We start from the raw sequence: 24,517 nt of genomic DNA on the forward strand, positions 1-24,517 counted from the left end.
TTTGTATCCTGCTACTTTACCAAATTCATTGATTAGCTCTAGTAGTTTTCTAGTAGCATCTTTAGGATTCTCTATGTATAGTATCATGTCATCATCAAACAGTGACAGCTTTACTTCTTCCTTTCCAATTTGGATTCCTTTTATTTCTTTTTCTTCTCTGATTGCTGTGACTAAAACTTCCAAAACTATGTTGAATAATAGTGGTAAGAGTGCTCAATCTTGTCTTGTTCCTGATCTTAGTGGAAATCTTTTCAGTTTTTCACCACTGAGAATGATGTTGGCTGTGGGTTTGTCATATATGGCCTTTATTATGTTGAGGAAAGTTCCCTCTATACCTACTTTCTGGAGGGTTGTTATCATACATGGGTGACGAGTTTTGTCATAATAGTGGTAAGAGTGCTCAATCTTGTCTTGTTCCTGATCTTAGTGGAAATCTTTTCAGTTTTTCACCACTGAGAATGATGTTGGCTGTGGGTTTGTCATATATGGCCTTTATTATGTTGAGGAAAGTTCCCTCTATACCGACTTTCTGGAGGGTTGTTATCATACATGGGTGTTGAATTTTGTCAAAAGTTTTTTCTGCATTTATTGGGATTATTACATGGTTTTTATCCTTCAATTTGTTAATATGGTGTATCACATTGATTGATTCGTGTATAATTAAGAACCCTTGCATTCCTGGGGTAAACTCCACTTGATCATGGTGTACGAGCCTTTTAATGTGCTGTTGGACTTGTTTGCTAGCATTCTGTTGCAGATTTTTGCATCTATGTTCATCAGAGATATTGGTCTATAGTTTTCTTTTTTTGTGACATCTTTGGTTTTGGTATCAGGGTGATGGTGGACTCGTAGAATGAGTTTAGGAGTGTTCCTCCCTCTGCTATATTTTAGAAGAGTTTGAGAAGGATAGGTGTCAGCTCTTCTCTAAATGTTTGATGGAATTCGCCTGTGAAGCTACCTGGCCCTGGGTTTTTGTTTTTTGCAAGATTTTTAATCACAGTTTCAAATTCAATGCTTGTGACTGGTCTGTTTATATTTTCTATTTCTTCCTGGTTCAGCCTCAGAATGTTGTGCTTTTCTATTAATTTGTTCATTTCTTCCAGGTTGTCCATTTTATTGGCATATAGTTGCCTGTAGTAATCCCTCATGATTCTTTGTATTTCTGCATTGTCAGTTGTCTCTTCTCCTTTTTCATTTCTAATTCTATTGGTTGGAGTCCTCTCCCTTTTTTTCTTGATGAGTCTAGCTAGTCGTTTATCAATTTTGTTTATCTTCTCAAAGAACCAGCTTTTAGTTTTACTGATGTTTGATATTGTTTCTTTCATTTCTTTTTCATTTATTTCTGATCTGATCTTTATGATTTCTTTCCTTGTGCTAACTTTGGGGGTTTTTGTTCTTCTTCCTCTATTTGCTTTATGTGTAAGGTTAGGTTGGTTATTTGAGATGTTTCTTGTTCCTTGAGGTAGGATTTTTTTGCTATAAACTTCCTTCTTAGAACTGCTTTTGCTGTATCCCATAAGTTTTGGGTCTTCGTGTTTTCATTGTCATTTTTTCTAGGTATTTTTTGATTTCCTTTTTGAATTTTTCAGTGGTCTCTTGGTTATTTAGCAGTGTATTGTTTTGCCTCCATGCGTTTGTATTATTTACAGACTTTTTCCTGTAATTGATATCTAGTCTCAGAGCATTGTGGGCAGAAAAAATACTTGATAGGATTTCAATTTTCTTAAATTTACCAAGGCTTGATTTGTGACCCAAGATATGGTCTATCCTGGAGAACATTCCATGAGCACTTGAGAAGTGTATTCTGTTGTTTTGGGATGGGATGTCCTATAAATATCAATTAAGTCCATCTTGTTTAATGTGTCATTTAAAGCTTGTGTTTCCTTATTTATTTTCATTTTGGATGATCTGTCCAGTGGTGAAAGTGGGGTGTTAAAATCCCCTACTATCATTGTGTTACTGTCAATTTCCCCTTTTACGGCTGTTAGCATTTGCCCTATGTATTGAGGTGCTCCTATGTTGGGTGCATAATTATTTCCTATGTTGGGTGCATAAATATTTACAATTGTTATTTCTTCTTCTTGGATTGATCCCTTGATCATTATGGAGTCTCCTTCTTTGTCTTTTTTTTTTTTTTTTTTTTTTGATGGGTGGTGCTCTATTCCTGTCTTACTGGTTGTTTGGCCTGAGACGTCCAGCAGTGGAGTTTGCAGGCTGTTAGATAGAGCTTGATCTTGGTGCTGAGATGAGGTCCTCCAGGAGGCCTCACTCAGATTGATATTCCCTGGGGTGTGAGGTTCTCTGTTAGTCCAGTGGTTTGTACTCAGAGCTCCCACCACAGGAGCTCCCACCACAGGAGCTCGGGCCCAACCAATATTGGTTCTCGGCCTGAGAACCAATATCTCACAAGCTTCATGGCACGGTTAAAAAAAAAAAAAAAAAAAAAAAAAAGGAGCAGTACAATATCAAAGAATAAAAAACAAAATAAAATTAGAATGATAAAAAATATATTAGGAAAAATAAAACTATAATCGAAACCCCTGCAACAAGGTAAAATAAAACCACAACAGAAAAAAGAAAAAAAGGTGTGGGGCGGAACAAGCAAAAAGGACATAACAATAACAAAATATAAAGAATAAAATAAAATTAGAATAATAAAAGATTTATTAGGAAAAATAAAAATATAAAAGAATCAACAACAATGAATCAACATCATAAAACAGAACCCCAATCTATAAGAGAAAAAAAAGCCTTGGCTATGGGGGTGGAGTTTAGGTGGGGGTGGAACTTAGGCAGGGGAGTGGTTTAGGGTGGGGTGGGACCTAGGCCGGTGGGTGGGTGACGTTTGAGTGTGGGGCGGGGCCTAGGCTCAGGACTCATGTAGCCAGAAAAGGCCCTAGGGGCAGGGCCTAGGCAGGGAGACATTCAGGCATGGGGTGGGGCCTCTGCTTAGGACCTGCTCGGAAGGGGAGAGGCAGCAAGTGGAAAGGAGGGCCTCTGGAGTGTGGAGTTCTGGAGTTTGGAGGTAAGGCCCTGAGTCAGGGTGTGTGGGTGGAGTTTAGGCCCAGCGCATTGGAGGGGGTCTCCGAGTGCAGAGGTGGGGCCCTGGGTGGGGGTGTAGGGGTGGGGATTGGGCTCTGAGCAGCAGGCGGGAGGCTCTGAGGGCAGAGGATTAGGCCCAGGAGCCCAGTAGGCTCCCCGGTGCCTAAGTGGACAGGGAAAGCACTGGCTCCATTCCCTTCCGTTCCTCCACTCCCCTCCCCCACCATCTCCCCCAGGGTCTCCCCCGTTGCCGCTGGACCCCTAACTGTGGGTGGGTACCGCAGGGTGTAGGAACTCCTCCCCTCCCCCAGATGCCCCTCAGGGCTGCCGGTCCCACTTTTGCTCCACTTCCCTCCCTCCCACTGCCTCAGGATCTGCACAGCTGGAGGGGGCCTCGGTGGGCAGAGGAGCCTCAGCAGGCTCCTGGGGGCCCAAGTGGGCAGGGGAAACCTGGCCACGCTCCCTTTTGACCCTCTGCCCTCCCAATGGTCCCCCAATTTCCCCCTTCAGGCATGGGATCCCTTCCCCTCCCCCAGCCACCCCTTAGCAGGGGCACCAGTCCCATCCCGCCTCCACTTCTTCTCCCCCTTCACTTCCCCCATACCCCGCGTCCTACCCAGTCACTGGGGGTTCCTCCCGTCCCCTTAGGTGTCCGTGGTCCCACTGGTGCCTAGTAGGTGCCCTAGTTGTGAGGAGACGCGAATTCAGCGTCCTCCTAGTATGCCATCTTGACTCTGCCCCTCTGTTAATTTATTAACATAACAAAAAAGTCTATCTGAAACAATTTGCCCCAGTGTCCCACTAGGTCTTAGGAAAAAAATGTGTGAACACTCTCTTCTATGGCCACCACACTAGAAGAGAGTTATACATATGTACACCTGTTGCTTAACGTCTGGAACAAAGCACAGGAAGAGAAGACAGATTCATCTCACCACTAATTTATCTATGCTGTGTGAGCCTGCCAAAGATGTTAAAATATGTAAAAATCAACAATCACTGGTCTTTGGATCACTTTTCTGCTAGTCTGAGAACTATTGGGGAAATTAAAAAGAAGCACCTAGCTGTGAACTCTTAAGAGACATTGAGAGACATCGAACAAGTGGGCTAAGCTCCTCAGGACAAGGAAAGAGCCAATGAAACCTTTCCTAAGACTTAACATAGAGAAGAAGATAAGGAGATACCATTTAAAGAAAAAGGATGTTTAGTGGAGTGATTAAGAACTGGTATCCCAATGAATCACTGTTTTTTAAAGTACACATAAAAATATTATTTCATAATGTTTTCTCGGGCTTCCCTGGTGGTGCAGTGGTTGAGAGTCCGCCTGCCGATGCAGGGGACACGGGTTCGTGCCCCGGTCTGGGAAGATCCCACATGCTGCAGAGCGGCTGGACCCGTGAGCCATGGCCGCTGAGCCTGCGCGTCCGGAGCCTGTGCTCCGCAACAGGAGAGGCCACAACAGTGAGGGGCCCGCGTACCACAAAAAAATAAATAAATAAAATAAAATCTTTTCTCCCATGTCCAAATGAATCCTTAGCTATCTCAATCCCCCTCCTTGAATTCCCTCCCACCTCCCTGCTTGTATTCTCTCTCTCTCTGTCTCTTCAAATGAGAAAAGGGGGCTTCCCTGGTGGCGCAGTGGTTGAGAGTCCGCCTGCCGATGCAGTGGGCACGGGTTCGTGCCCCGGTCCGGGAAGATCCCACATGCCGCGGAGCGGCTGGGCCCGTGAGCCACGGCCGCTGAGCCTGCGCGTCCGGAGCCTGTGCTCCGCAACGGGAGAGGCCACAACAGTGAGAGGCCCGCGTACCACGCAAAAAAATAATAAAAAATAAAATAAAAAATAAAATAAGAAAAGGATTTGAATTCTGATACCTCTTATTTCTTGTATCACTCACCTGGCCTCCCACACCCAATCATACTTCCCCCATGGAATTTCCAGGTTAGAGAGGCATATGGATGAGTAAACGTGAAATTGTAATGGAGTGTGATAAAACTTAGGTAGAGGAAGTAGATGGTATTATTACTGAGGAAGTGCCCCCAACCCAGAAATTAGATGTGGGAGGGGTGGTGATGTGTTGATGGGCAGATGTGTCACGCTGTCATCTTTACATGGGAATGTGTTTGTCTTACTCCTCTAAATCAGAAGTCCTTCATATTAGGGTTTGGGTTATACTCCTTTGTAAAGCCACAGTGCCTACTACCGTGCCTCGCAGACATCAGATGTTGAATTCACATCTTCTTTACATGAACATTTTACATGAGGAACAAATGCCATCCAGATAACAATATAATGCAATGCCAGAAATGTAACTCCAGTGCTAATAAACTAGCATTTACTGTATCTCTCACCTATGTCCACCACTGTCATGAGCTGTGGACAAGTTACACAAAAGTGTAAGACACGATCTTTGTTTTTCAAGAACTCAAAGGGCAGACCGCTTACTTCTTAGGAGCTAGCTGATAATCAGGGAACTTTTACAATTAATAAGACAATTATCTTAGGGAGCCTACTTCAGGCATTTCTGTTATGATTTAGGGAGCCAGAAGCTGAGATGGTCAAATAGTCTTCTTCATATGGACTAAAACAGGAATGAGGACAAGTCAGGGTGAATTGAAGGTCTATGTGGAAGCATCAGCAGCAGAGCAGCAATAACACTTGATCTTTCTCAACTCTGTGAAATTCATTATATTACTGAGATCAAGAAATACTTCTGAATATGGTGAGCATACTTGAAAATGGGAGATGGGCTGCCACTCTTTTAATGGAAGCAAGCATTAAGACTGTTAGATTATCAGAGCCCACAGCAAGGAGTGGGCTAAGACTCTGTCACGGTGCTGCATCCCCACTTTCAGACTGGTCACAATACTGTCACTTACCTGTGTGTTTGTACGTCACAGCCCCTGCCATAACATCTCCCTGAGAAAACTGATGCACTGTGACCCCAGCTTTCCTCACTGTCCCATGCTGAGGTTCTCGAACAATCATGAACATCAGTTTCGTATCATCACTGTCCACATCAGTAGCAAAAATGTATTCAGAGGTAATGACCACCTCTTCGCCCTCTGAGCAGTGCATCATGGGAATGAGGTCTGCCTTTAGGACCGGTGGCTCATCATTTACAGGGAACACCTAAGCAGGAAAAAAAAATTCATGTTTTCAAGAAAAAAGAGCAATGACAAATTGCCCAACTGGTAACTCATAGCTCATAACTGGAATGACAGGCATTTTCAATCTTCCAGACACGTGAAACAATAGCCATGGAATTTGGCCAAGCCATCTGTATCTTTTAACTTTCCCCATATGAACCAACTTGCAAGAAATGACCCACATGAGAGACATTTTAGGTAGGAATGGGAGAGTACGGTTATGGTTTGGGACTCAAAGCTCTCGTTTGTTTCAAGACAGACAAAATATAAATGTGATATAAAGCATCCTTCACCCAAGCCCCTATCCTCCTTCGCTAAATTTACCCATATTCTAGAGGAAATCTAGTCCTTGTGGTCTAAGCATTTACATTTACCACATCAAAGTTATTTATATTTCAAATTACTTGATGATTACAAGGCTTTCCTCTACTCTCAACTTCCTGCCACCCAGGAAGCTTCTTTGGACTTATAATAAGCAGCAGCTGCATTTCAAACATTTTGAATTAAATCTGAAACCCCATAACCATTAAATCAATGCCAGTTTTCAACTTGATAAAACATTTTTCTCTCACTGTCATGAAAATAAATTTCCAAGTAGAAAGGGAAAAAAGCAACATTGGATCACACTGGCTGTCCAAATTTTAAAAGATTTTGTAGAAATTTGTAAAAGGATGTCTTCTAAACAGGAATGAAAGACAGTCCTCCTCTGAGTTCACGACCACAACTCGGTGTGTGCTGCACATTTATTTATCAAGTCTGGCCTGTGAATACCCCCACCCCTACATTTCCTTGCCCCACGCTTCAGCCAATGTGATCTTTTTAAAACGTGGCTTTCATCAAGTCATCACACTGTGGGAACCTTCAATGGCTTCCCACAGCTTCTCCTAGGATGTCTTCGGCTTCATCTCATGCTATGGGGTTCCTTTGCCACTCCTGTCCATTTCTACCCCCAAGACACTGTGTTACACACACGTCAGGCCTTTGCCCCGTCTTTGCATCCTCTCTCTGTCCCTTGCCTAGTATGTTCTCCCGTAGCTCTTTGCTTGGCTACCTCCTCCTTCAGGTTACATATGGATTCCTCAAGGAAAACTTCTTGACAACTCAGACTCACTTAGAAACTTCCCTTGTTTACTCTCTTTTAGTACCCTGTTTACTTGTAGAACACATCCACATTTTAACTAATTATTTCAGTGATAATCTGTTTAAAGCCTGCCTTCATCCCTTGCCCATAACTCTAAAAGAAGAGGAAGTTTATTTATCTTGTTCCATCAACATAGCCCAAGAATTTAGCATAGGACCTGGCATATAGCAGGCACTTATTAAGTATTTATGGAATAAATGAATGAATGAATGTAACTACGTGTATATGTCCTGGTTACCCTACTGTTTCAACAGGCTAACAACTCGACAACAAATATGCATGAAATTATGAAGACACTTTCCTTTAACAGGTAGAGAGATGGGGTGATGGAAACCCAGGTTTATTTATTTAACTAAAGGTAGAAAAGTATGCAATACTCTATTCCATTTTCTATTGGCTTATTAGGAAACAATATCTTTGTTCAAGTCCTCTGCGTAGATTCAGTGAAGACCTTCTGTATTATTGTTCTTGACTCCATCTGATCAATCTCACCAATACATTCATGATCATCACCTTGCAGCAGTTCACAAAATATCCTCAGCTTTCAAATGCATAAAAAGTCCAAAGGCAATAGAATTAAAAACATTCCTCCTGAATGAAAAAAAAATCACACATAATTGTCCAAAAATTTCCTGAAGCTCTGATTGGTTTCCAAAGGCTATGCCCTTTTTTCTCAAAAGTAATAATAAACAAATTCTTTTCCCCAAATTCGCTGCTTATGGTCATTAATGAGAAGATGGTCATGGACAGAAGACAGAGTTGGGGTTTTCACCGGAAATTTGCTTTTCAGGAAAAAAAATTAACTCGGAAAAGCTTTCTTTATATGTAAAAGTCTGCCAATAAAGAAAACTCCCCTTTTTGAGGCTGAAATAACATACTGCTTTTCATCTAGATACAAGACCATCATCAGAACTAAGCGGAAAAAATGAAAAGAAAGGGCTATGCACTGTGACTGGCATGGATAAGTGCTAAGGAAATGTTAGCAAGCATGGTAATTACAATCACCTGTTAATTTAGATCTGGGCAGAGGTGAGGAGGAAGGAACACTGGCCTGAATACCAGAGTGGAGATGCCAGCCCAGGTCTGCATGGTCAAGTTAATGGCTTTGGACAAGTCATTGAACCTTCTCAGACCTTTGCTATAGGATGGAGATAATTCCTTTTCTGTGTACTTCTTAAAACACTAGATGGATGTGATCATTCTTAATTATTAACTGTAAAATATCTTACAAACATATTATTATGACCATTAATAATAATTTCATACTACAAAGAACTGACAAAATTGAAACAGAAATAGAATTTGGTATGGTAAGAATAATTAGTGGATCTTCAGGAAGTGTGATAAGTCTTCTGCTGATCTTCCTTTGTCACTAACTATAAATACCTGCAAATTCTGTGAGTTATGCTTGTGGACGTGGATGGTCACCCAACAGAGAAACTCGGGGGTTCCCATCAGGCCTTTGAGCATGTACTCAACCTTTATGTGCAGATTTTCCTTCATTTGTCAAAAGGGGGAAAATAATCATCTCAAACAGGCCAGGGGTATGTAGTACAGGAATTCACAAAGGGTCACATCGCACATATAGATATGGCTCCTTGCACACAACAGGGAAAAGCCCAGCGATGCTAGCCTAACCTGTCCAACTGCTAAATAAATATTTCTGGGCGTTACAGCTCAAAAATATTAGAAATAATTTATACATGGAAATGACTGCTTTTTAAATTAAGTCTCTGGGTTTGAGGTCAGAGTAGTTCTACCTTTAAATCGATTGGCACAAGAAACTCATGCCCATTTCACCAATATAACTTTGCTCTCTATTACCTGTCCTGACATAATCAAAGATGTAAGCAGACACCTTCTTGCTTTGAAGTCCATGTGCTTCCATTTCTATCAGAGACCCCAAGAGGCTTCCAAACTAGAAGGTTTGTTTCTATATGAACCATGGAGGAAACTTACTACGTACCTCAATGTATAGCACACATTCTGCTGCATTTATGCCATCTGTGACCTCTAGTAGTATGTCATCCTGAAGTATCTCAGATCCATCATGCTGATACCTGTGGGGATGATAGTTGTCACTAACCTCTCAAGGCCACTGTGAGAGTGCACTGAGATTCCTGTCACAAGAGCTTTTCCATGGTTTTGGCCATATGTTCAACAAATAAATAAATAACCAAAACCCCAACATAATCATGAAGTCACATATGTAACTACTGTACTCAAGTATCCTTAAAGGTAAAATTGCTCCACCCTGGAAAAATGTGTTTATGCATTCATAACTTGTCCCCAGATCAAAAAGCAGCTCTTCAAATTGTCACTGTAAAAATGGGAACCAGTGGGTGTAGCTCTGCCTACTTACTGAAAACACTGCCAGGGGCAAAGGGGACACTGAGACTGAGCAGTGACAGGTAAAGTGGGACACTACGTGGATTTGGGTAAGCGTCCCTCCTCCCCCACTTTTAAGGATTCCTTCTGCCTGTGCTCTGGATTGATTCAGCTCTGCCCTAAAACTTTATCTATGGATTATTCATTGCCTCTCTCCTGCCACTTCCCCCTTGCCATTTACTAACTCTTTTCCTCTCAACCTATAAAGATTCTTGAATTTCTCTAGACTTAAAAGTATTTTTTCGGGACTTCCCTGGTGGCGCAGTGGTTAAGAATCCACCTGCCATTGCAGGGGACACAGGTTCAGTCCCTGGTCCGGGAAGATCCCACATGCCGCGGAGCAACTAAGCCCACGTGCCACAACTATTGAGCCTGCGCTCTAGAGCCTGCAAGCCACAACTACTGAGCCCACGTGCCACAACTACTGAAGCCCGTGCGCCTACAGCCCGTGCTCCACAAGAGAAGCCACCTCTCGCTGCAACTAGAGAAAGCCCACATGCAGTGGTGAAGACCCAACGCAGCCAAAAATAAATAAATAAATTTACAAAAAATGTATATATATATTTTTTCTTGGTCTTGCCTTGACCCTATTTCCTTTTAATTCTCAGCCAAGTTTCTTAAAGGAATTGTCTAATTCTAGACTTTCCATTTACTCTTCAGTCCACTGTAGTAATACACAGTAAGTTCTAAATAATTGTTGAATTGAGTCAAATTTTTAGCTCCATTCAAGATACTCAGTTATGGAAATAAGTTCTAGGAAATGAAATTTAAAGTTGCTTTAAAAATTATATCGTATATTGAACATATGTAACGTTTACATATGAAAAAATTCCAGGGATAAAAGGTGTTTTACTCAGGACTAGACTCACCCATACACTAGCTAGGGATTTGATTCCAGTGGTGGAGAAAGCCCACCTCCTACTCCCAGTTTCCCTCCCAACACTGCCTCCTATGCTTTATTTTGTCATATTCCCTGATATCTTCATCAAAAATAGATTGGTATGTGATAATGTGCTAATTCAAATATAGTTACCATGCTAATACCTCTAAAAGGGCCAAATAGGTCTAGGAGTATACATCCAAATGCATGGCTATGGAATCAAACAGAACTTCTTTCAAAACCAGAGTCCTGCACACACTAGCTAAGTGACCTTAACCTCTTCGTGTCTTAGTTATTTCAACTATAATATGAGAATAGAACCATCTACCTTGTCAGGTTTGATTGCTGTGAAGTTTAATGAAAAAAACCATAATTGCAAGTCTCTAGAAGAATGCTTGAAATATACGTGCTGGCAAACACTGGTACTTTTTTTTTTCTATCCATCGTTCATTCCCTAGTAAGAATTACCTAAACAGAGCTCTCTTTCTAACAGGTAGGAAAGAGCTGAGATCTTGCGGAAAAAAGGAAATTTTAATGAGGATAAGAGTAGTGAAAAGAGGTTAAGATATTGGAAACTGTAAATAAAGCAGTGTAACTAAACTGTTGGATGAAAATGATCTTCCTGTACACAAATCCTCCTTCCTCATCAATTTCTGAATGTAGAACTAAGCATTTGATGCCTAATACCTTCTACTACACTTTATCAAAAAGGCCAAAATTCCCATTTATAACTTGAACTTGTACAAGTGAGAAATTAACCAGTATGTTTGTCTACCTGACCACTGCTTTTGAGTATCTTGCATTGTTTTACAGAGAAGGTGTTTTACTAGATTTTAAAGAAAAAGTTTCTTACATAACTGCATTAGGTAAAAGAAATGAAAGTCCTCAAGGTGAGGGGAACTACTGTAGGACCATGAGACAGGGATTACTCCATCCCTGACTGTAAGAGACCCAAGTACTATTCCATGTCCTACCTACCCAACCTACCCTACTTATTTGCCCTCAAATCCCCTCCCCAGTAGAATGGATTAAAAATTCACACTAAAGACTTCGATCAACAGAATTCTATCCCAGAGTTGCCAGGGTTAAGAAATTGGCTTTTCTTAAAACCAAGTTCAATTATGTAGCTTAGCCTTATAGATTATTTCAGACTCTATTCATCTAGTTTGATTGTTACCCCTTGTGATATGTGCAGTTGCAGCAAATTTAATATTCATGGTAATTGAATTTTTGTTGCTCAAATATTCATAATGTCATTCCTACCAGTACAGCAAGCCAGAGGGAAAGAAAATGTCTTGCGGGGAAACTAAAGGATTGTCATTTCTAATTTTCAACTGACCCTTGAAAAGTATTAGGTGGCATGTTGTTATCCCTGAAAGAATTGGACAAACTTCTTACACTGCCTCACAATTGATTCAGATGGGAGCCAAAGCATGTAAAACAAAGAAGCCAGGAAATGTTCTAACCTAACTTTTAAGTCCTGGAGGTCTCCCCAAGAAAATATGGCCCCTGTGTTTAGAGGAAATCCATTCAGCTCCACGCTTCCGTGCTGAGGCTGTCTCTGCAAGGAAAGGTGGATGTTGTCCAGTTTGGTGTCCACGTCAGAAACCAGGACATGCTCTGTGCTGATGACACACTGACTTCCCTCAGCCACTCTCAGAGGGTTGGTAAATACCTAGAAAGAAGGAAGGAAACACTTAAAGCCTTGTTCCATGAGGTGTACCTGAAGACAGAGCTCATGAAACCAACAGAAAATTTCCAGCACCATCTTCACATGTCAATCAAACTTTCAAGACTGTGCTAAAGGGAACAAGTTCATAGCTGAACATCCTGGCTGAAAAGTATTTTTTACTAAATGCTTCCAATTCTAAACACTGATGGACACAAAGAAACAAGGCAGATCTGGAAACCTGAAATCATCTGCATTTCATTGATCTCAGACCCTGTAGAGTAGAAGCAGCAGTCAGATTTACCATCACTGGTGCTAAACTGAGAAAATAACATTCCTCATCGTGTCCACACCTACCATTGCTCGGCACATATGTACCTTAATCTACAAAATGAACAAAACCTACATCAAATTCCCCTAGAGAAAGAATCCATCTCTTTTTACACCCTAAAAATTCTTAAAGACTTGGGAAATTGACTGGAGCTTTTAAGCATCAGGGTAGTGAGTGTCTTAGATATGGAAGTAAAACAGGTAAATTGAAGACTAGAAATTGAAGATTTCATAGGAAATAGATTTATTCAAGCATTAGACTTAAATATTAAAGCCATAAAGATAATTTTCTATAACAGAAAAACTCACATCTCAATAAAAGTTTACTTGAAAGTAAAAAGCAAGTTAGAAGGGCTTGGGCTATTTTATCATCACATTGGGAGTTGGCAAGAAGTGTTCCATGGTCAAACACATCTAGAAAACAGTCACATACAGTATCTTCACCTTGGAGGTTTATAAGATTCGTAAGTGTATTCAGCACTCTGAGACCCTACAGTAGGAAAATCTGCTAACTTTGTTTAACCTATCATTTTCTCAAATTTGTATTACTACACAGAAGCAAAATCAGGGAGATACAGTTGGGCTACCAAGTCATGGGCTCTGAAGGCTCCTCACACATGGTCTGGGGTGAGTCCTCTGCTAACGTGAGGACACAGGGTTCACCGAGGAAGCAGCTACTCTCTTCAGAGCAGCTGCCTCTCCTAGAAAGGAGAGCACTCCCCGAGGAAAGAGCTGGTAAAGAGGAGGGGGGGAGCAAGAAATGGGCAGAGGAAAGGGAAGTGAGCAAGAAATCACAGCCTCCACGGAGAGCCCTGCTCCATCCTCCCAGGGCACAGCCGCCCCAGGGGCAGCTCCTTGGATCATGGAAATGATGAGACTATGCTCCCTGGGACAGCTGCCTTGTATTCTGTAATAAACTACTTCTGCCAGCAAAGGAAGACATAAAGTAAGAGCCTTTCTCCCTACAGCCACTCACCTGCACCCTTCCTAAGTGCCTTACTCTGATTTTGCCAAACCTACATTTTCACCGTTTGTAGGAGAAAGAAATAAAGGGAGCTCTTATTTAAAGAGGATTATTACCACTGAAACATGGTCCATGTCTGCCAACCTCACTTTGTCCTGAGTTGCATCGATTAATATCCCAAGACGCTAAGTTTCAAGGAATATACTTTGCCTCATTAGACAATTTTTAAATATATATGTATTTCAGGACAACTTTAAAAAACTAAAAGCTAATTTTCCCCCCCATTAATTATTCACTTTCTAGTCCCTGCCTGAACCCAGTGCTTGGATTTCTGGAACTTCAGGTCAGCATGGTGTCAAGATCCCCTAATGGTTATCACTTAGCCCAGCAATAACTGTGGATTTTCACACCAGGGAGACGTTCCCATGACTAGGTTCACTGAAGCCACTCATTTAATTTTATTTCTACTATTCTCAGTTCTCTACAGTACTATTTCATTTGTCCCATCCACTGTAGAAAAAAGACAGAAGCCGCTAAGCCTCTTGAGCCCCAAGTCCTCGTAACTATTCCATTTACCTTCAAATGATGGAGGTAACTATATTCACTTCACCCTTTCTGTTTTTTTCCACAGATCATCTTTCTCTAGCAAGAGGCTGGACAGCTTGGCATAAAAAACTGTTTCTCTGTGATTGTTCTATAACACACATTAGCTTCTTTAGATGCTGGGCTATTTCAGGGCATGTATCTCATACATAGAAAAGGATGGTCTGAATAAAATCTAATCAAATTGAGAGACATTCTAAACTATTTTTTATACAGGGAATGTGATCTGGTCCCTGACAGGGAAGGAGGCAAAGAACATAGTTTACATTCCTTTTTTGCGAGCTCTTGGGCCCATCTTCTACCAAATATTGCAAGCTCAGAGGCTGGCAGGGTCAAGCCAGTGATGTAAATGGGTGTCTTGAGTTGGGTGGGGACTTGGGTGACTGGGGAATGTGTCCTGTTCAGCTGCTGGGGGGTGGGGGGTAGGGAAGTGGACTCAGTGTTGCCAGAGCTTCCAAATTTTCAAGAGAAGCCAGAAATCCAAACTTGATACAAAACCTCCTGATGTTTAAGTGTAGGCAACTCATTATTTTCAAATATTATTTAGACTCATCAAAACAGTTGTGTGGTTTGGGTAAGCCCCTTGGTCCTGCAGGGTGAGACCTCTGCTCCACAACTTTGGGCATCTGTAGAGATGGTGAGGAGAGCAAAGGAAAAGGAGCATCCGTGCTTTCCTGGCTATATTCCAGGTGGTTGCCTGGGAAGGTGGCCTCTTTCCTTAGGGATGAGACACATGTGAGTTCTAGTCCCCTCTGGTTCCTAATGAATGGGTAATCACACTTTCCGCTTTTGAGGGAAAAAGCAAACCTAGGAATAGCCACCCTCATTAACTCTAGTGCTCTGATCGGGAGGGAGCAGGTAGGGAACAAATTCTCACCATGAATCCCAGCCTCGCAGATAAGATGCACAAGGTAGCATCACCTTTGTAGTTTGATTTTAATGAGAGACCCAAGTGCTTTAAAGCTTACACAAACATTGGGGAGTGGAACAGCATGGGATGCAAGGGTCCATCTTAATTCATTTTAGAAAATTAAAGAGCTTATTTAGATGACAGAACAGCATAGCTGGCCTGCGGAGAGAGCAAATAAGCCTATCTGGTTGCTAAGAGACTCCTAATTTAATCCCCTCCACCTGATCAACATATGAAAGTCAGCAGAAAGGAAAGAGATTTTGATAAAGCTTTGAAAATAATGCCAAATTCAGCAACTAGAAAATCTCATCTTTTAGATAGAAAGTCCCATAGGAGGTGAAGGACTCGCCTCCCCATGCTTTTTTTCCTACACTGTAGCTGGAAAATAAAAAAGTTCTTTGAAAGAGCCTAAAGAGAAGTTAGCATTTTGAGTAAGTCTTTCAAAATCTTTCTTTCCTTAGGTCTTCCCCCCGTTTTCATCCTTCACATCAAGCATTATGCTTACCTCAGGGACCTGATTGTCCACCGGAAGAATCGTGATGTTAAAGCAGATCCCGAACAAAGTGCCACCGTGCTGGTTACTGACGGAAAAGGCAAACTGGACGTGTCGGGGATGGGGGCCTATATCTTGCATGGGTGGCATGTAGGCCACTTTCATGTGGTTCACAGCATGCTGCAAAGCAAATCAAGATGGACATGTGGGTGCCGATTTTCCAGGATGAGAGACATTTAGAGACCTAAGTCTAAGATACCCGTCTCATTCACTGATAGGGAACATTGTAAATGCCACCATCATCAATTTGAAGATCCTAAAAAGCTCTATCTTACAAATGGCATTTTCTAAAAGCAGGAGGGCAAAGAGCAAAGAAATTAAGTGACTACGTCAAGTGCTTGAAGCCAGGCAACTCTGTGAAAGACAGGAGACTGCATTTTAACCCAGCTCTGCCACAGAGTAGCTGTGTGATATTGGTCAAGCTACTTAAACTTGCGAGGTCTCTGTTTCCTTACCTATAAAATGAAAAAAATAATAGTACTTAGCACATAGGTTGACATACTCATTTAATACAACCTCTAACTACTGTGAGATTCAGCAGCTCAGGGGTAGCTGCTGCCTAAGCACTCATCATTACTGTGCCTCTAGTCAGGTCTGCAGAGCAGAGCCCACAGGAGCAGGGAGAAGGCTAATGAAGGATTTTGGAAAGCAGTAGATAACATGCACTGACTTATGTCCCCCACAAAAAAAGATACGTTGAAGTCCTAACCCCCAGTACCTCAGCATGTGACTTGACCTTACTTGGAAACAGGGTTGTTGCAGATGTAATTAGTTAAGGTAAGGCCATAGTGGAGTAGGGTGGGCCCTTATTCCCATATAACTTGTTCCTTGTAAGAAGAGAGAGACTCAGGGAGAACACAGCCATGGCGTGACAGAGGCAGAGAGTGGAGTGATGATCTACCAGGAAAGGAATGTCAGATTGCCAGCAAACCACTAGACGATGGAAAGAGGTAAGGTAAGACCCCACTGCCCCCCGACCAAACACGGTTTTGGAGGATGGTGGCCCTCCTGAGACCTTGGTTTCAGACTTCTAGCCTTCTAGCCTCTAGTTTCAGAACTGTAAGACAATACATCTCTGTTCTTTTAAGCCACCTAGTTTGTGGTACTGGGCTACAGCAGCCCTAGGAAACTAAGATGGTAGGATATTGGATGAACTGACTTTGATGGAGTAAAAACATATGCACCAGGTCCCTAAATCAGAGCCCTAAGCCAGGGACCTAAATTGATGCAAAAGAGTGTGTTGAATTATAACAAGATTTTACAATCATATCCAGCTTGATCAAGCATTTTCAAATGTTACATGTCACTTGCTTAATGGAAATGTGCAAGCAGAAAGAATACAGACATCAAGTATTTGTTGCTTGTGACAGATGTCAAAGGCCAATACTCTCAAGTGCAACGTTAGGAGCACCGTACCTTCTCAGAGGACACTTCCATCATGTTTGTCAACATTTGAGCATAGCATCATACCTGAGTGAATGACTTCAACCCTGGAGCTGCAGGGTTTTTGGTTAGCCTTGGTATGCTGTCTACCATGAATAATTTCCCAGCATCCAAGTGTCTAAACAAAAATACAAGAGAACACATCAGCTAACTTTCCAAGTAAGAAAAGTTAAATCAAATAGTAGCCCACAACCAAATTTTCTGAAGCTAAAAGTACTCACTGTAGGAAGAAATCAAATGTTCCATCTTTATATTCTCTCTTTATATCAAGGTGGGGGGAGGTTCTAGCCTTAAGTCTAGTATCATGAATGCCATTCTCATCATGACTGCAGAAAGTAGGTACAGAATTTCTGCTCTGACATCATGAAAGGGAATCTAACTACAATAAGATGTAGTTAGATACTCATCCTAAAAACCTTTCCTCACTATCATTTGGTAGATAATACAAACCTAAGGTATATTCATGATATTTTCTGAATTGGAATCAGAGAATATGACCACTTTTGTGGGCTGCAATATCGAAAAATAAAGCGTTGGGGCTTCCCTGGTGGCGCAGTGGTTAAGAGTCCGCCTGCCGATGCAGGGGACGCAGGTTCGTGCCCCGGTCTGGGAAGATCCCACATGCTGCGGAGCGGCTGGGCCCGTGAGCCGTGGCCGCTGAGCCTGCGCGTCCGGAGCCTGTGCTCCGCAACGGGAGAGGCCACAACAGTGAGAGGCCCGCGTACCACAAAAAAATAAAAATAAAAATAAAAAAATAAAAATAAAAATAAAGCGTTGAAGACTCAGTACATTTTACTAAAGAGAAAAAAAGTATTCTCTTTAGAAAAAGGGATTAAAGACTGTTTTAAGCCTATCTAAGCTGAAGACACTACAAGCTGCAGGCCACTTACCAATTAATATAGCTTTTGAAGGGAGGTATGAGACAAGTTTGAGATTAGAATAAATGCTGAATTGAATATAAGTTCATGTGTGACCAACGAAGCAAGTGAACCACAGTAGTATACATTGACACTTGCAACTCAATCCTAGAACACAACCCTCAACTAATAGCCCAGGTGATGACTCTTTGTAGAGATACCTGTGGCTAGAGGAGAAAAATGGAGGAGTGGTTACTGTGTAGAGCAGCTCCCTGTCATATGATTCTGTATCTACAAAATGTAGATATTTCTTAGTGATATACGCCACCTCCGTTTCCTTAACAACCAAATGTCGAGAAACTCCAGGAACCTCTTTTGGAAGCTGGTCATCTACTGGAGTGATATGGATTGTCACCACCTGGAAAGAAATTATCTTTACCATTAATTTGAAATACCAAAAAGACACCAAAGAAAGCCACCCCACTATCATCCAGTCACAGTTATGATTTTCAAACACTGCCATTTTCTAATACACTTCCAGTGAAAAAATTGGGGAGTTATTAGGAACGTGAAAAATGGAACATTCTCCACCCATTTTTCATTCTATCTTAAGAATATGATTATCACAATTATAGTTAATGCAGTCATGAGTGCTACAGAATAGGCATATAATACACAAAATATGTTCCTGGATTTATTTCTACACCTCCCTTTACCAGCAACCTGGGCTTTCTCTTCCTCTTTCCACTCAGTCATAGATCCTGGAAACCTCGACATTACTTTTGGTTCCTCTTTCTCTACCCACATATAACACATCACCAAGTCCCAGAGTTTGTACTTACAAAATTTTCTAAACAGTGACCACACTCTAGTCCCACAGCTGTCATTCCCACTGCTCCTGACTTTGCTCCAGTTTTCATAATTTCCTTACATCATCACAACGGCTTTCCATCAGCCCTAACTCCAATAACTCATTTTGACTTTTCATACCTCTGGTGTTATCTTTAAAAAAATACAAGTCAAATCAGGTTATTCACTTCCTCAAAAATCTAAAAAAAGATACAAATGAAGTTATCGACAAAACAGAAATAGACCCACAGACATAGAAAACAAATTTATGGTTACCAAAGGAAAAAGGCAGGGGAGGGATAAATTAGGAGGCTGGGATTAGCATATACACACTACTATATATAAAATAGATAACCAACAAGGACCTACTGTATTGCACAGAGAACTACACTCAATATTTCGCAATAACCTCTAAGGGAAAAGAAAATATATATATATATATATGAATAACTGAATCACTGTGCTGTACCCCTGAAACTAACACATTGTAAATCAACCATACGTCAATAAAATTTTTTTAAAAATAAAGTTAAAAAAAAAAATCTTAACCCTCCAGGAGGGATAGAATTATTCAAAACTGTTTAGCATGGTATTAAAGACCCCTCACAGTTTAAACACACTCTTTATTTCAACTTTATCTTTTACGACCTTTCAACATTAATCCAGCATCCTGACTGCACTCAGTGGACCCAGTCCTAGTCCTCAAACATGCCTCTGTGCTCTGAATCCTGTTGCTCCTTCAGTCTGGAATGCTTTTCTCCTGCTCTCTCCAGCAACCTGAGTCTTTCTTACCCTTGAAGGTTCTTCTTGAAACATTCTCCAATTTCTCAGTTGGAATTAATTTTTCCTGAATTTTGGTTACCCCTTGATAAACATTGTTATTTCATTGTCTTGTATTATTAGTTAGCAGTTTACATGTAAATCTCTCCTAGACTGAAAGTTCCACGAGGAGGATCATAGTATAGTGCAAACCACATGGAATTTGGCAGTGAACAGACGGTTAAAGTCCTGGGTAAACCACTTAGTAGCTGTTACTGATCTTGAACAGGTCACTCAACTTTTTTCAGTGTCAATTTTCCTATCTGTAAATTAAGCATAATATCAACAACCTCACAGAATTTTATGAGGATCAAATATCACTATGAAGATAAAATGTCTGGCATGTATTATGTGCTCAATAAATATTTTGCTCATTTCTATAGCTCCACCACATCTGGCATGGTATTTTGTAGGTAGGAGGCACTTTATAGGTGTTTCCTCACTGAATGAGTCAACATGCCCTGTATGTGATGTTAAGAATTTTCTCAAACATTCATAGGTTTGGATCTTGCAAGAGGGCAAGGAGACTTTGCCAAACAGCCTTTTATCATCACATTTATTTTTTTTACAATAATCCATGATTGGTTGGGAGAAAGCAATTACTCTCTCTCAAAATGGTACATTTGCTTGGCATCATGAGTCATTGCACAGCCTGATGCGTGAAAGTATTCTGACTCTGGTTTTGATTTATTTTAATATTGTCACTGAAGTACCGATCAGCAATGCCAATTTTTTCTAAGATAATGGTGTTCACAATAACCAATTTGAAAATGAAGAGAATTTCTTTTTTAAGTTAACATACAAAGCAAAAACTAAAACATGGTTAAGCTTTTGCTATGATACGAAAAAGACTGGAACATCAGCTCAGCCACCTACAAACTTTGCTGCCTGGGGCAAATCATTTAACCCTTTTGGGGCTCAGTTTTTCTCTCTTTACACTGGGAATAATAAGGATGACTATTATAGTGAAGTGCTGTCAGGATCAAATGAGATAGCTGATAGCACAGTGAGTACCTGGTAGTAGGTGCTCAATAAATTAATCCCATTTCCATCCTTCATTACTTTTACAAAAGCATACAGCATATTTACTACTCCATTATGAAGCATTTCAATAATTAGAAACTAAACTCAGTTATCAAAATAAAGGAACACAATGACAGTCATTTCTCCAGTTCCTGGAATCTGTGTCATGATTTTTTTTCCAGTTACAGTTTTTTGCTAATCTCTAAAATTCAGAAATTCTCTATGGGATATCCCAGCCATGGTGTGGATCAGTGAGGCTCCAGTTAATTGAAAAACTAGATTTAATAAGGAAACAATAGTTATTGTGCCTTCAAAGAGACCATTTTCTATGCTAATTTATTCTCCAGTGTGTTCTTTGTGCAAAAAGAATGTACAAGCATGCTTTTCTATACCCCAGTAGTAATTCATTGTGGGCACGTTTTTCAACATGCTTTATGATCGCTTAAGTTGATGTGTCTTTACCTATTTATGCATGTCCAAATAATTATTGTGTCTGTGTTCTGCGGGTGAGAAAGATCCTATTTTAACAAACTCCATAGATAAATAAACTGTTCTCATTTTTACTGAAATTTGGTTGTAAAAAAGACCTAATTAAATACCCATTCCCACAAAGTGGAAAACTAGTGCCTATACTAGTCACTGGGCTCTTGCTCGTTGCCTTCCCCTACATGCATCCAGTCTACTTACGGCCACAAGCACCCACAGACAGATCTGCAGGGAATCGGAACATAAAGTAATAAATCAGTATATAAAATGACAACCACTAAACTTGACCCTCAGAATCCAGCTCACAATATGATACTCCACTGGCTACTATCTGCCTTCCTTGTAGACCTGGGTTCTTGATCCCTTCTCTGCACTAAGCTTTGCTTTCTGCCTGATTGCTTCTTTTGCATCTTCCTTTGAGATTATCCAGTGCTATTTCTCACCCCCAGGAGTTATTTCCAATGCTAGTTTTGCCCACTCCCATTTCTGGTCTGACTTCTGATAAATGCCCACTCTGGGTGCCTGTTCTCTCCTCTGGTCATGTTGCACTCCTTCCTCACACTTTGCCCCCAGGCCTTTGTGGCATCTGCTCCTTTCTTCCTGTTTCTTAGTCCTCTTTCTCCATTTCTCTTCTATCCTTATGTTTCGCTCTCCATTTTACTGCTAACGTTACTCTCTCCCAGGTTAAAATCTAAGGTATAAATTCTATAAAGCCCGCTACTGAGAGGAATAAAGAAGAAAATATTTTTCTTTTTTTCCCTTTTTCTGGTCAGGACTTTACATACAATGAACTACATTCAGTTTAAGTATATAATTTGATGAGTTTTGACAATCTTATATACCTGTCAAGGTACCAACACAGTTAAGATACAGAATATTTTCCATGGATTTACTGGGTTTTTTGGTTGGTTTGTTTGATAGTATTTCATCGTATAGATATAGTTTTTTAAACCAGTCTTCTGTTGATAAGCACTTGGGTAGTGATACAAACAATTCTGTAATAACCTAAGAAAATATTTTTCAAAAGCAAATTGAGTAGGTGAGGCTTTATTTGATGACAGTCATGGCAACCAAGGTAGAAAGAGAGGGGGGTTCTTGCTAACATCTTGTTGATGTGTAGGTAGATCTCTCACTAGGAGTATCTAGATGGACAGATGAGAAGAAGTAAGAAGCATCTCCACTTGTGTAACTTCCTTCCTGTTTTAAATAGATTCTCACCTGAGATCTTTGATTTCTGCCCCTATGAAAGGAAGTGTTCTAACAGTATGGCCAAAACAATCCTGGGCCTGAGTTTAATCTTCAGTGACTGGGGAACCTTCTGATCACGAAAGCTCCCATCAAGTAACCATTTCATCTGGACTTGTAGTTGAACAGCTGAAAGTTACAGATTTTGTTGAATATTTTAAATATATTTATATTTGTAAGACATGACCAGATACTCATCCAAATTGAGATGCACTCATCAAACAGACCAGCTGACCATTTGAGTCCCTTAAAAATTGGAGCTTCAGTGATGATATCAGGGTTTTACAACACAGTAATTCTTACCAGCACACACACATACAAAATATTTGTTTTGCTGTTATGCACACCACTAATTCCTGGAAACTCTGAAAACTAAAGCTTTACACTTATTACTTCCGCATCTTATTCCTTCCCCAGTCCCTGCCACATGTCTGGGTCTTCTTATTTCCCCCTCATTTCAATAAAAGTTGAAAGAACCAGAGTTTATTTTGGAACCAACACACATTTCTGGAGGCTCTACTCTGAGTCAGATACCAAGATCTGAAGACAGAGAGATGAATAAATCAGGATCCCTGTCATAAATGAGCTCACAGTTGATCCAATAAAATAAATAATGGCCTCACATTATAGTAATTTGATATCAGATTATATAAAAGGACCAGATGGTCAAGGCTGGGGAAACAGGTATGGAACAGGAGCATCAGAGGATGATTCCTGGAGCAGGTGATTCTATAGCTGAGAGCCAGTCCACAGTCTGAATAAGCTAAAGCTGCCACACATCAGAAGAGAGAGAGCTGGGAAAAAATGGACACGAGATGTACTCTACTAAACATACTGCTACTGCATCAATGAGTTTTAACTGTCCTCAATTACAAGGATGTGGCTAATCTCGTCTATACTTAAGAGACCATGTGACAGATTTGGAGGATAATCTAGTCCAAAAAAGATGAAGGCTGAGACTAAAGCAATGACGGTGGGGTGGGGAAGTAGAGACAGATGAGAGAAATTTCTCAAGTAGATTTATTAAGATTAGCTGACCAACTGGTTATGCAGATACTCGAGAGAAAGGGGGTAGGGATGACTTCAAAGATTCTAGTTACAGTGGTTTCATGCAAATTTTCAGGGAAATATGCTAAATGTCTTGTGAACATGTTGAGTTAAAACAATGCAGATGTCTGCTGGAGCCATCGAGACCAGCGACCCGACTTCACTGCCACCTGGAGACGGCTGGTTGCAGCCACCTACCAGCCAGAGGAGGCGCCTTCAAGATGTCAGAGGAGTAAGACGTGCAGATCACCTTCCTCCCGACAAATACATTAAAACTACATCTACATGTGGAACAACTCCTACAGAACAGCTACTGAACGCTGGGAGAAGACCTCAGACTTCCCAAAAGGCAAGAAACTCCCCACGTACCTGGGTAGGGCAAAAGAAAAAAGGAAAAACAGAGACAAAAGAATAGGGAAGGAGAGACAGATGAGAGAAATTTCTCAAGTAGATTTATTAAGATTAGCTGACCAACTGGTTATGCAGATACTCGAGAGAAAGGGGGTAGGGATGACTTCAAAGATTCTAGTTACAGTGGTTTCATGCAAATTTTCAGGGAAATATGCTAAATGTCTTGTGAACATGTTGAGTTAAAACAATGCAGATGTCTGCTGGAGCCATCGAGACCAGCGACCCGACTTCACTGCCACCTGGAGACGGCTGGTTGCAGCCACCTACCAGCCAGAGGAGGCGCCTTCAAGATGTCAGAGGAGTAAGACGTGCAGATCACCTTCCTCCCGACAAATACATTAAAACTACATCTACATGTGGAACAACTCCTACAGAACAGCTACTGAACGCTGGGAGAAGACCTCAGACTTCCCAAAAGGCAAGAAACTCCCCACGTACCTGGCCTTGTGGCTGACAGGATCTGGGTGCTCGGGCCGGGTGCTAGCCTTAGCATCTGAGGTGGGAGAGCCGAGTTCGGGACACTGGTCCACCAGAGACCTCCAGGCCCCACATAATATCAAACAGTGAAAGCTCTCCAGATAACTCCATTTCAACGCTAAGACCCAGGTCCACTCAACGACCAGCAAGCTACAGTGCTGGACACCCTATGACAAACAACTAGCAAGACAGGAACACAACCCCACCCATTAGCAGAGAGCCTGCCTAAAATCAT

General features: G+C 41.2%; 1 protein-coding gene across 1 annotated transcript in view; it reads right to left on the reverse strand.

Annotated features, from left to right (window-relative positions):
- The window catches only part of FREM1 (FRAS1 related extracellular matrix 1), a 236,311-nt gene that overhangs the window by 86,853 nt on the left and 124,941 nt on the right, over positions 1-24,517 (reverse strand). Inside the window, exons 12-17 of the mRNA XM_055087212.1 lie at positions 18,147-18,343; positions 17,096-17,186; positions 15,578-15,745; positions 12,063-12,271; positions 9,295-9,388; positions 5,918-6,170 (exon numbers count right to left, since the gene is read on the reverse strand). Coding sequence (XP_054943187.1) covers positions 5,918-6,170; positions 9,295-9,388; positions 12,063-12,271; positions 15,578-15,745; positions 17,096-17,186; positions 18,147-18,343 — 1,012 coding nt within the window. The remainder of the gene's footprint in view (positions 1-5,917; positions 6,171-9,294; positions 9,389-12,062; positions 12,272-15,577; positions 15,746-17,095; positions 17,187-18,146; positions 18,344-24,517) is intronic.

Source organism: Physeter macrocephalus, chromosome 9, assembly GCF_002837175.3.
Source record: "Physeter macrocephalus isolate SW-GA chromosome 9, ASM283717v5, whole genome shotgun sequence".
In the NCBI taxonomy this organism is placed as follows: domain Eukaryota; kingdom Metazoa; phylum Chordata; class Mammalia; order Artiodactyla; family Physeteridae; genus Physeter; species Physeter macrocephalus.